The sequence below is a fragment of the Nelumbo lutea genome, chromosome 3 (assembly GCF_056320005.1).
Source record: "Nelumbo lutea isolate HS-2025 chromosome 3, American lotus-T2T, whole genome shotgun sequence".
In the NCBI taxonomy this organism is placed as follows: domain Eukaryota; kingdom Viridiplantae; phylum Streptophyta; class Magnoliopsida; order Proteales; family Nelumbonaceae; genus Nelumbo; species Nelumbo lutea.
In genome coordinates, this window is record NC_142686.1 from 82,216,721 (window position 1) to 82,229,062 (window position 12,342).

General features: G+C 36.0%; 1 protein-coding gene and 1 long non-coding RNA gene across 2 annotated transcripts; both read left to right on the forward strand.

The window, feature by feature from the left end:
- Positions 1-752: 752 nt before the first annotated feature.
- LOC148866121 (putative glutathione S-transferase parC) lies at positions 753-2,481 on the forward strand. Its single transcript, XM_088976003.1, has 2 exons — positions 753-1,138; positions 1,816-2,481. Exons 1-2 carry the CDS (start codon positions 824-826, stop codon positions 2,158-2,160), a joined length of 660 nt encoding a protein of 219 aa, XP_088832129.1. The 5' UTR covers positions 753-823; the 3' UTR covers positions 2,161-2,481.
- Positions 2,482-4,357: 1,876 nt separating this feature from the next.
- Positions 4,358-8,430, forward strand: LOC148866122 (uncharacterized). The gene is made up of 3 exons (XR_016110666.1): positions 4,358-4,914; positions 7,229-7,557; positions 7,645-8,430. It is a non-coding gene; the product is annotated as an uncharacterized LOC148866122 (long non-coding RNA).
- The last annotated feature ends 3,912 nt before the right edge of the window (positions 8,431-12,342 follow it).

The following is a 12,342-nucleotide window of genomic DNA, read 5'->3' on the forward strand; positions in this document are numbered from 1 at the left end:
AGTTCTTACTTCTTAGGAAGAAAATGAACAGTATTTGGAGGGAGGGCAAAATAGGTATTTAGAAAAACAAATACATTAAGATGACTTTTCTGTCTAGGAAAATCAGCCCCCCACGGAACTACCCCACAACGTCCTACAGCACATCCCCGCCATGTATTGAGAATATCTCCCTATGACATCATCATTCCAGGTATTATCAGCGGAGATGTTTCCGGCGGGGATGTACACAGAGGTTTTTGCTAAAGTATAAACATGGGGGGTTTTATGATTGTTAGAAAACTAAGGGGAGGATCTTATAATTTACCAAAAAAACTAAAAAGTAAAAGTCACATCCGTAGGGCTAGCATCTGCTCCCAAATGAATATTATTTAAGCATCTCTTGAAATAATAATTTAACTAGAAGGATCCGTTTTCTAGACTATTCCAAAAGACGTTTTTGTCCAGATATTTGCTAATTTGCACGATGCTCGAAGGGTGTATGACTCAATGAATAAGAGAAGAAGATCCACCGTCAGCTATAATGAAGCTGCTTCTCTCATGCAACTACCTCTATGTGTCAATGAGGCTGCTCTCTCATCAGTTTCTTTTTCACAGTGGCGTGGGACCAGCCAATCCAATGGCTCGACGTTTGTGGCAGGCTGGTCATCAGTGAGATCGAGCGAAAGGGAAGGGCGTAGAACATAACATAATGACGGAGGCAATGACATCACGTTAACGTTGGCTATAAATATCAGCCATCTCCCTCTACAATCATTCGCTAACTCACTAGCCTACTCTCTGGTGTCTGTGGTTTATAGCTTTGAGCACCTTAGATTTGTTAACAATGGCGGATGAAGTGATTCTTTTGGATTTCTGGCCAAGCCCTTTTGGGATGAGGGCGAGAATTGCTTTGGCCGAGAAGGGGGTCAAATATGAATACAGGGATGAGGACCTCCAAAACAAGAGTCCTCTGCTGCTGCAGATGAACCCTGTTCACAAGAAGATCCCTGTTTTGATTCACAATGGGAAGCCCATCTGCGAATCGCTCATTATTCTTCAGTACATTGATGAGGTCTGGAAAGATAAATTCCCGTTGATGCCCTCCGATCCATACAAGCGCGCCCAAGCCAGGTTCTGGGCTGATTTCATAGACAAGAAGGTCGGTCTCCCACTGATCTTTATTTTTCCTTGTATTCCTCTTCCCTTTTCTACGTGGGTTAGTTTATTTGTTATGGAATCTAAGCCTGAAAAAAAATCTAGAAGAAATGAAATATTGTTGCCTTCTTATGGATTCTTCTTTTCTTACTGATTTCTGGAGTAGTTAAGTAGTTGGTTTTATATCCTTGATTTGATGATAATTCATAGTTCTACTGCCTTCATTTTACCCAATAAAAATAGTGAGAATATGAAGATAAGTTGGTTTTGATTTGATATCTTCTTTTGCATTTTTTTTTTTGTTTTTCTTGAAGCCTGATAAGGCGATTTTCATGTATTATTAATGTGCTTCAGAGCTTCAAACATTGTGGGTATTTTTCATTTGGTAAAGTTATTCTGAATGTTTATCTTTACTATTATATTCTCGGAGATCTTTGCACATGGGTGGGTGTCTTCTTTGTTCTCCATTCTCAGATGGGTAATCAGGAAATCTCCTCATTTGGGTTCTTTTATTATTGTGGAATTAAGTGGCCAAGTGCCCCTTTTAACCATGTTTTGAACCTTGTAAAATCTTGCTTCAAATTGGGGCAGATTGATGTGTGGAGCAGTCTCTCTGTATTCTTTAACTCCTTCATATTCATACTTACCTTCCCTTTTTTTTTTCTGGTTTCTTCCATGTAGATTTACGATTGTGGAAGGAGGATTTGGGCTACCAAAGGAGAAGACCAAGAGGCAGCAAAGAAAGAGTTCATAGAGTGCTTGAAGCTCTTGGAGGGGGAGCTTGGAGACAAGCTTTACTTTGGGGGTGACGCTTTGGACTTCGTGGATGTGACGCTTGTCCCCTTCTACAGCTGGTTCTACGCCTATGAGACGTGTGGGAATTTCAGCATTGAAGCTCACTGCCCAAAGTTTGTGGCTTGGGCCAAGCGGTGCATGCAGAAGGAGAGTGTGTCAAAATCTCTCCCTGACGAGAACAAGGTCTACGATTTCGTTTTAGTACTCAAGAAGAAGTTCGGAATTGAGTAAACAAGAGAGAGAGAGAGAGAGAGAGAGAGAGGAGTCATAATTTGGGTGTCTGGTCTTGGGTTTTGGGTTGTCTTCAACTCCTGTAGTTAGTTTAGTTTCGTGGTGTTATTCTGCTATAACGAGTGGTAATCGAGTAGTTGCCGCTCTTTCATAGTCTTCCAAACTTATCATCTATCACCGTTCTTCTGTGTTCCCAAATACAGATGGCTACGTGGTTTTGCATTCTGTGAAGAGATTGCGCACTGGCCTAATTGTCTTCTCACTCCTCTGTTCAGTCTTTTGTCTTTGAATGATCCAATCATCAGGTGAGAATTAGAGTAAGACGAATGCTTTTTTTCTTTTATTTTTTATAATGCTTTTAAATATAATCAACAGGGCCTGTTAATCTTAAACTGGAAGATAAGATGGATGAGTGATTTGGTAGAGATTAGTGGAAGTTCTTTTTAACTTGAAATAAATTTGAAAATGATGGAATTGCTGATGAACCGTGGAAACAGGATAAGGCGATAAGCTCAATGAACAGACGCATAAGACAAATATGTTCATATTCAGATTCAGGAAGCGCTCATTATTTATTTATTTTGAGTGGACGACATAATTGTAACACAAGATTTCGAAAATTGAAAAGAATTCAATCGTGGAAGCAAGAATCAGTTGTAAATGCAGAGTGGACCGGGAATCAGCCCCATAGATAGAAGAGTTGAAGAAATAAATGACTGAATGTGACCTTTCTCGCTATGTTCATTTTGTTGAAGAGTCACTGTAAAGTAGAAAAGGGAGACATTTATTAATTTTGGGTTCATTTTCTAGATTGAGATTTGGGTGGTGAATGCGTATGAAACCTTATAAGGTGAAAACAAAAAAGAAAAAAAATAATAATAAAATCCTTGTGAAAATAAAAAGAAAAAATTAAAGTTGCAAGCATTATCTTTGAGCGATTGATATAAAAGACAAATTTAAAAAATAAATCAAAGTAATTATACGGGTATTTTGGATGAGGCCCCAAGTTGAATTGGACAAGTAGGGCACGCCGCCCCTATCCATCCATAGAAGAGGGCGGCAACTGAACTCCATGAAATAGACCGACACGAAGTTGGAACAGAGATGGCCGAGTACCATGGCTAGTCCCCCGTCAAGGACCGTGAGCTTTGTTGGACCAAGCGCCACCGTGTTCCCCCAATGATGATGAGGACTTGGAAGCAGTTCAGCCAAGTAAGACCTTAAGGCCTAATTGGCAGCACAGTCGAGCTACGAGGTATGGCAACTCAAAAAGGGAAATAGCAGCGCACAACAAAAAGTCTACTCAGAAAAAAAGATTTTGATTATCTAAAAGGGGCAGTACATTGATCATAAGCCCGACATATCGAACCTCTTACAAAAAGAAAATTGAAGGGAAACAGAAGCATTGCATTTATTCCACGATGGTCGTATTGTATGTGGGGACAGACTCCTTGAGAGTGGCCGTGTTGTCATTCAAAACAGGTTGTGCGGCTGTTGGCACCTCAGCGTCGAAGGGGCCATACTCCTCTACAACTGCGACTATCTGTTAACACCCCTCTTGTAGCGAACGAAGCCGGTCTGCCAAGAGTCTATGGCATAATCATCGAGGATGTTTTGAAACTCCTTAGACTATTTATATTTGGTGACTGCCACCTCTTCGAAAAGTAGCAGCTTCGCCTACGAAATCTTTGGCCGCCTTCCGAACCTTGTCGCACCCCTCTTTGAGCTCTTGCACTCGGCTCTTTGACCTCCATAGCTGTTCGTCCTTGGCTGCCATTGCCTACTTCAGCTCGGCCACCTTTTCCTGCAAATGAGAGAACACCAAATCGTCACCACACAGGCAGCATGAGGAAAGTAATTATACGGGTATTTTGGATATCTTCGTACTTCTTTCGTATCATTATAACGAAGGAAATTATTGCAACTATGTTAGAAGGTTTAGGGAAGATATTACAATTACTAAATTTAGGGGAAGTTTCATCCAATTACCTAAATTATAGACAAATTTTCTTACTCGTAAGGTTTAAGAAATTGACTAATTATAGTTTTTCCGATAATTATTATCATCCTTAAATTACAACGAAAAAAATAAATTGTTGATTTTGCCCAAAAATAAAACGTAACTGTTAAAAAGAATTAACGGCCCAAAAACAAAGTTTAACACCTTAAATTTTAGGTTGAATGATTCTTTCAGATTGCTACACCCACCCTGCAACGCCCGCTGTCACTACAGGATCCCAATGGAAGAGAAAATGTTGCCCCTGACATCGCATCTATGGATTGAAGATAGATGTTACATCCGTCCATCGATCATGGCTGGGATAAGACTTAAAACGACACTGGATAAGAAAATCACACACAGCCGATGATTACTACTATATATTTTATAGAGAGGATTAAAGTACATATGTAATAGGATTCTAAGGTGGCGTTTGATGAGACCTCTAAAGTACGTCACCTTTGTTTTGGTGTGCATTTTAATATTAGGTAAGAATTGCATTTTCAAATCTGAAAACGAAAATGGTTAGGCGAGTGCTTAATGCGCTCTGAGGTTATTCAGACCTTGGTAAATGATGATATTATCCTCATGAAAAATTAAAAATGACAACAATTTGTCATTCACATAAAACCCAAAAAAAATAGGTTATTTACCCCATTTTCGAAGAAGAAATTTACCGCCATCCTCTCTGCGAGCAAGTTCTACCACCATTTCTCTGTGAACCTTCACTTCAAACCAAATCTGCTCTTTAAAAGGTATGTTTCTTGCTTCGAACTGAAGAACCTTCTCTTCGAACCGAATCTAAAGAAGCTCCCTAAAAAACCTTGCAATCTTCAATTTTTTTTTTTTATTGCCATGCTTGTTGGATAAACAGGAATGTTTTATGCTATGACTCCATTCAGATGCATTTTCTTTGTAGTATATGGATAAACATGAAAGATTTTGTTTGTTTTGCTTTACCCATATTATCTGTAAGATTTATGGATTTTCGTTTGATTTTCATATGATTTTTGTTTGATTTGTGGTATATGGATAAATAGGAATGTTTTATGCCAACATATCTCAAGGTATGTTGGCATATTTTTTTAGGGATAGAACTCCCTGTTCTGTGGTTACTTAGTGAGGGAATAGGGCTTTTCAAAGAACTCCCTTTTGCGACTATCCTCCAAGATGTCATCATGGAGGCTCTGAGAGTCTTAAATTAAACCAATTCATTTGATGGTGTCAAAACCAGGGTTTCTAATTTATAGGGTTCATTGAGATGTTTGATGTTCCATACCTGAAGCTATATGTCTTTATTACATTCTCTTTTACAATATTACTCGGCTTGGATTAGAATAACCCAAATCAGTTGAAAGTAAGCCCTCCCTCTCAATGCTTTCTCAATGGTTTATGCATCTCTGTATGATGAGTTTTTCCTTATATTTAAAAATGAGTGGAACTGACCATTGTTGTTTATGAGTTTCTTTTTTTTTTGGTAAAGACTTGATTCATAAGCAAAGTCAAAGAAATGCTTGAGCGACAAATAATCAGAGGGACAACAATAAAATGGGTCACAAAGTTAACTTTTAAATATGAATCAATAGCAGTGTTCATTTTCCTTGTTGACACAAAGGCCTACTTTCATGTAGCTTAGCTTCTTTATAAAATGTAATCAGAAATTTAATGGAGATGTTTCTAAATTTTAGCAAACCCACAAACAAACTTTAGGTTTTATGTCATAAGAAGGCCCAGCCTAGAAAATAAGTAAAATAATGCAATTACATGCATCATCCAAAAAGTAAACTGACAAAAATGGAACATTAGGTAAATCTCCTTAAGATGTTCAAGTTCAACAAGCAAGAAATTACAATTGGTTTTTGCCATAAGAAGTATGAAACCTAGATACCATCTCAACGCTAGTATGTTATGTTGGTATGTCAATTTTTAGTATATGCATCTTTAAATTTCCAACACCCTATTTAGCTATTCTCTATTATTTTCCGGTAACATAACAAAAGAAACTTCATAGGCAGAAATGAAGAACTCCCTTCCACGGAGAAACCACAGAGGTACTGAACTTTGGAGGAGAAAATTTCTAGCCTTGTCATTCTACAGGGGAAAAATAAATTTAGTACCATTAAACTAATCTCAAGTGAACAAAGCTTTATTCTAAGCATATGGAGTGAAAGTACAATGTAACAATAGGTGATTCATAGATTCCTCTACCCTGTTTCATATAACACAATACAACGAAACACTCCTGACACCTCTGTTTAAGAGTTTGTCCCTAGTAAGGATCTCATTTAAGTAGGGAGACCAAACAAAAAAGCTACCTCTAAGAGAATGTATTTGCACCAACGTATGCCTGTACCAAGCTCCTAAACTTCTTACCGTGTCAACTTGTTATGAAAAGTTTTGATAGTAAACTACCTTAGACTTCTCTTCTAACCAGTCTTCTGTCCTCTCAGTTAGGGTCAAATTGCATACTGTATGTAGAGTGTCTGAGGCAGCTTTAAGAAAGTCTCTACTTCCCAGTTTCAAAGTACTTCTGACTTCTGAGAATAGGATCCCATACACAATTCTCATTAGAAACCTACACATAATTAGCACATAGTCAGAAACCTATGTTTCAATGTACATAGGCAGCTTTAATCTCCACACAATTACAGTCCGAGCAGTTGTAAGACTGATTTGATTCACCTGGCTCCCACCCCATGTTTCTTGAGCCATACTTTGCTTTTGGGTCTAGTTATAACCAACAGGTTTCCATAGAAAAATTAGATTCTGATAGCTAATGACTATGAAGTCAATGTTCTCATTGTTCATTTGGTATCTCTCTCACAAATTTTTATTAATCAATCCAAAACATTTACACCCCCATAGGTATGTTCATTTTGCTGATATGAGTATGTTTATAAATATGATTATGTTTATAAATATGAGTATGCTTATTTTGTTGATATAAATATGAGTATATTCTATTATTTCTCTTCTTTAGCCTTGAGAAGCTTCTTTTTGTTATAATTCTTTATGCTTTGAGATTAGGTTTTCTATTTTTTGACATAGGGCTTACATTATCATTTATAGGGGTTAGGAATGGCCTTGGAGATAACTTTGATAGAGCCACATGGAAGGACCCGGCCCTACAAAAACTATTGTTGGAATTCTGCATTGATGAGGTGTCCACACATGGGAGACAATGTGGGTCACTTAAGAAAGAATTATGGGGCACGAATTTAGAAAAGGATCAAGGAAAAGCTCCATAAGAATTTTTCATAGAAGCAACTTAAAAATGGCTTCGATTATTTAAAGAGAAAATATTATGAGTGACCCTCATCAATAGGACAGGAAATGGATACAACCCGTCTACTAGTATAGTGGACTGGCCAAATGACAAGTGGGAAGAGTTCTTGAAGGTAACTACCTTGAATTTTTGTTGTTGTTAGGTAATGCATATGTGTGTAGGATCTAATAGGATGGGTTGTTTGTTTGTATGATAACAGGCCTACCCAAATGCGAAGGTTTTTAGGTATGCATGACTCCAATTTGCCGATGAGTGTAGAGCATTGTTCAATGGGGTCTGTTCAACTGGAGAAGTTGGTTGGACTCCATTGTCAAATAGGCCGAGACCAATGGCATCTACGGGTCTATCAAATGCTTCCCTAGGTATTGGTTTTGATGGTGAGACACTAGATGGTGATTCTACTGACATTGATGATAAGCCTATCACACCTCCCGCAAGGTCCCAGCCTCAAACACAATAGACTTTTGAAGAGTCTATAGGTCCAAGTGAACGCCCCTCCAAGAGGCAAAAAAAGTTCACTAGTGAGCTTGATGCTAAGATGGAGAAGCTTCTTGATATTATGATTGTTGAGGATGGAGGATCAGCTATAGAAGAATGTGTTCAGAAGCTTGATGATTTTGGTTGGACACCTAGTACTCCTTTATATATAGAGGCTTCGGTCATCTTTGCGGAAAGCCCGAAAGCAAGAAGGGAATGGATCCGTTGGTGTGGTTCTTATGACACACCCAATAATGAGGCGATTAAATGGTGGATATCAGTTTATGCTAAGAGGATTAACATATTGTAGGACTTGTTCATCGGTTTTAATCGTACTTGAACTTCTTGTTTTGGTTGATTAGATGGAACTCCTTTTTTTTGTTAAACAATTTGGGATGATATACTTGCATTATACTTGTTGGGTTTTGTTTTATTGACATTTTGAGTATGTTTACACAAACTTGATGAATTTATTGGATGAAAATGATATTTTGATATTTCTCTTCAATATGCTTATAGATTTGCTTTTAGATTAATCTCAATGTGGAATGTAACCATCAGGTACCCAAAAAAACATGTTGACACCTAGGCTGAAGAGGTTGGGTAGGATTATCCTCTTATATTGGTATATGAAAAAAATTTTTACGAAGGCATATTCCAAGGGTGCCAGATTGTGAATCTGCACTACCCGGTTGTCTTTATACATGTGAGCTATTAAATGGAAACGACTAGCAAACCATCAAGGTGATGAGGATGCCAGTTGAAGCATATGTATGGATCTGTGGCCATTTTCATAATCGTGATGGCTGCATGATAGTCGATACATATTAGTGGAGGAGAAGATGGCTATGTTTTTTTGTGTTTAAGCCATAATGAAAGGTTCTCTATTCTGAAGAGAAGATTCCAGCACTCCACTCAAACAGTGCATACATACTTTCATCAAGTGCTATCTGCTATGATGGAATTTGCACGAGAAATAATCCATCAAACTACATTTGGTCCAAATCCAAACATCCAAGGGCACCATAAACGACTCTGACAAGTATTCAAGGTAAATAATTGACAATATCACATAAGTTTCATAATTTTGATTGGTATAGGGGTTGAGATCAAAACTAGTTATTTTATTTTATTGTCGAAGGGTGTTCTTGGTGCTTTAGATGGGACACTTGTTCATGATGTGGTACCACCGAAAAAACAACTAGCATACCGATGAAGAGGAGGGAAAGAATGTTTCCAGAATGTGTTGGCTGTTTGTGATTTTAATATGGTGTTTACATATGTTTATGTTGGTTGGGAAGGAACAACACATGATGCTAGGGTTTTACATGAGGTTGCATATAACCCTATCAACAATTTTCCATTTCCACGTGTTGATAAGAATGGTGTTGTATGGGTTTTTGTTTTTTTTAATAAATTCATTTATTTGATAGATATATTTGATTGACACAGACAAATACTATCTTTGCGATGCTACATATGCAAATACAAGATGCTTTATGGCACCCTATCGAAATGTGCGATATTGGGTAGCAAAATTTCATTGTGAGTGTGCTAGGACAAAAGAAGAACGATTCAACCAGGCACATGCAAAGTTAAAAAATGTAATTGAGATCGTTTGGTGTTCTGAAAGCTCGGTTTCCAATTCTTAAACGGATGGCGCCTTTCAATCTTCCTGTCCAATGGGACATTGTCATTGCATGTGTCGCTATCCACAACTATTTGAGAAGGGAATCAATAGTTGATATTCTTTTCAATGAATACGATGAATCTAATATGCAAGTGCCTAATGAAAATGTAGAAGTAGAGACAGAAAAGGATAACGATGGAGAGACATCTTATGGGCAGGCTGATGCATAGTTCATAACTTCATTGCGAGAGGAAATTGCCCAAAATTATTAAATAGGAACATGCATTGAACTACTTATCTTTGATCCTAGTTATGTACTTGAATTATGTAGAACTGCTTGTTTGTTTGTAGTTTATTATTATGGTTATGTAGGTGAACAAACTTTTCTTTTATGTAGGGAAAATAGTTGTTAGGCGTTCTCCAATAACATGTGCATGCGGGGCTGAACAAATGAAAATCTTATATGTGAATGCACACATAAATGAAAATCTAATAATGTGTGAGTAATTAATTTTTATAATTTTAAACATGTTATTTATTAATTATTAATTATTTTTTGTAATTATTAATTATTTGATTATTTTTTATTTATGTTTCAATATTATTATTTCTATTAATTTTTATTAAAATTTAATCATTTTTTATTATTTTTAATAGCGAGTAATTATTTTTTATTATTTAAACACGTTATTTATTATTTATTAAATATTTTTCGTAATTATTATGTATTTAATTATTTTTTATTCATGTTTCAATATTATTATAACTATTATTTTTTATTAAAATTTTATCATTTTTTATTATTTTTTAATAGTGAGTAATTATTTTTTGTTATTTAAACATGTTATTTATTAATTATTAATTATTTTTCGTAATTATTACGTATTTAATTATTTTTTAGTAGTGAGTAATTATTTTGTATTAATTTAATTACATTATTTATTTTTTATTAATTATTTTTCGTAGTTATTATGTATTTAATCATTTTTATTATTTTTTAGTAGTGATTAATTATTTTTATTATTTTAATTATGTTATTTATTAATTATTAATTATTTTTCATAGTTATTATGTATTTAATTATTTTTTATTTGCGTTGGTTCTATATTAGTATAACTATTATTTTTTTTATTTTAATCATTTTTATTATTTTTTAATAGTGAGTAATTATTTTTTATTAATTTAATTATGTTATTTATTAATTATTAATTATTTTTCGTAATTATTATATATTTTGTTAATTTTATTGTATGATTTTAATATTATTTTGAATTTGATAAATCTTTTTATATGAAATAATACAAATTGGGTTCAAATTTACCAAATAGTCTTTTCTAGTGGTAAAATAATAAAAATAGGGTTTTCAGATGTTAAGAGTTTGGTCCAACACAAACAAGCCAAAGTATTCAGAGCCTCTGAAAAGTAGAAAAGCATCAATGCCTCTTTTCAGATTTAAGACAGTTTTAATATCTTTTTAACTTTGTAGACTTCAGATTTCAGATTTATCAAACGCCACCTAAGACTAAATTTATGTAGGAGACTGATAAAAATACAATTGTTATCAATTCTTATCACATATTGGGTTCTTATCACTTGCAGAGTTTGAGTGGGACTTTGCTTGGAGTCTTCTACCGTAATACTTAATAGTATGGTTTCCAAAACTGGACCAGATCGGATGGTCGGACTAGAAAAATCAGGAACCGGTCACTTGATCGGTTTCGGTTTTCCCCCAAACCGAAAATTTATCTAAAATCATTGATTTTGGTCAACAAACCACTGACCTGGGCAATTAACTATTCGAATTGTTAAAACGATTTTGACCATTTTTTTTTGTCAGGAAAATCCAAATGGTCAGACCGTTCGACCTGATAACCGGACCCCTGACCGATTCAGTCTCCGGATTGATTTTAAAAAGCACGCTTAATAATCATTATGGGTTAATAACCCAGAAGAGACAGAGGGAATCACAATTCTTGCAACTACCCCAGGTGATGGATTGAAAATGTTTCATAACCCAAAATCCAAAATGGCCGAATAGCTCAAGAAGCTAATCAATTAGATGAATATAAAGAAACAAAGAAATGATGAGATTATGAAAACAAAGGGGCGCAAGCTTGCTCCTTGTGTTTATATACATATGCCGGTATTTAGAGTACTCCTGATCTCGAATTGGAGTCCGGTACCTCAGTGAAAGAGAAAAAGCCCTTCGACGAGTTTCCTCAACCTATCTCCAATTATTCGTGACCCGTCAGCTTCGCTGTTGCTGTTGTTGCTGGGTTCGGTAATGGTGGTTATGTTGATTCCAGGAAGGGTTGCCGGTTTGTTGTTGCTCAGCTGTGGGGTAGAGAGCGAAAAGGGTGACTAACACTAGAATTAATTGTGGGATTTGTATCTGGGTGCGGCCGAGCCCAGCCCCCTTGCTTCAAACGTTGAGAATGGCGTCAGAGAGAGACAGAAAAGGTGGTGTCATTTTCTAAGAAGAGAAGGTTGAATAGGAGGATGAGAATTAGCATTGGGTTTTAAAATATTTATACGTCACATCACATGGTGGTGTCACGTGTGTATGAATTTTGGTACAATATTACTGAAGACAAGTTGCCTACGTGTGCTTTAAGACAATAATCAAATCAACCGCATGGTGGTGTTAGGTGTAGTTTAAGAAATTTGTCATAAATTATTGAAAGGAAGGTAGAGTTTTGTTTGACTCAGTCCTTGATATACACATCTTGGCATCTTCACGGTGGATGTTGAAAGTCAGCTTATCAACAGTAGGTTTTGGCTTTATTAGGT

Coding starts and splice junctions, on each gene's coding strand:
- LOC148866121 (XM_088976003.1), top strand. CDS start 824: ATGGCGGATGAAGTGATTCTTTTGGATTTCTGGCCAAGCCCTTTTGGG. Junction 1,139..1,815: donor CTGATTTCATAGACAAGAAG/GTCGGTCTCCCA, acceptor TCTTCCATGTAG/ATTTACGATTGTGGAAGGAG.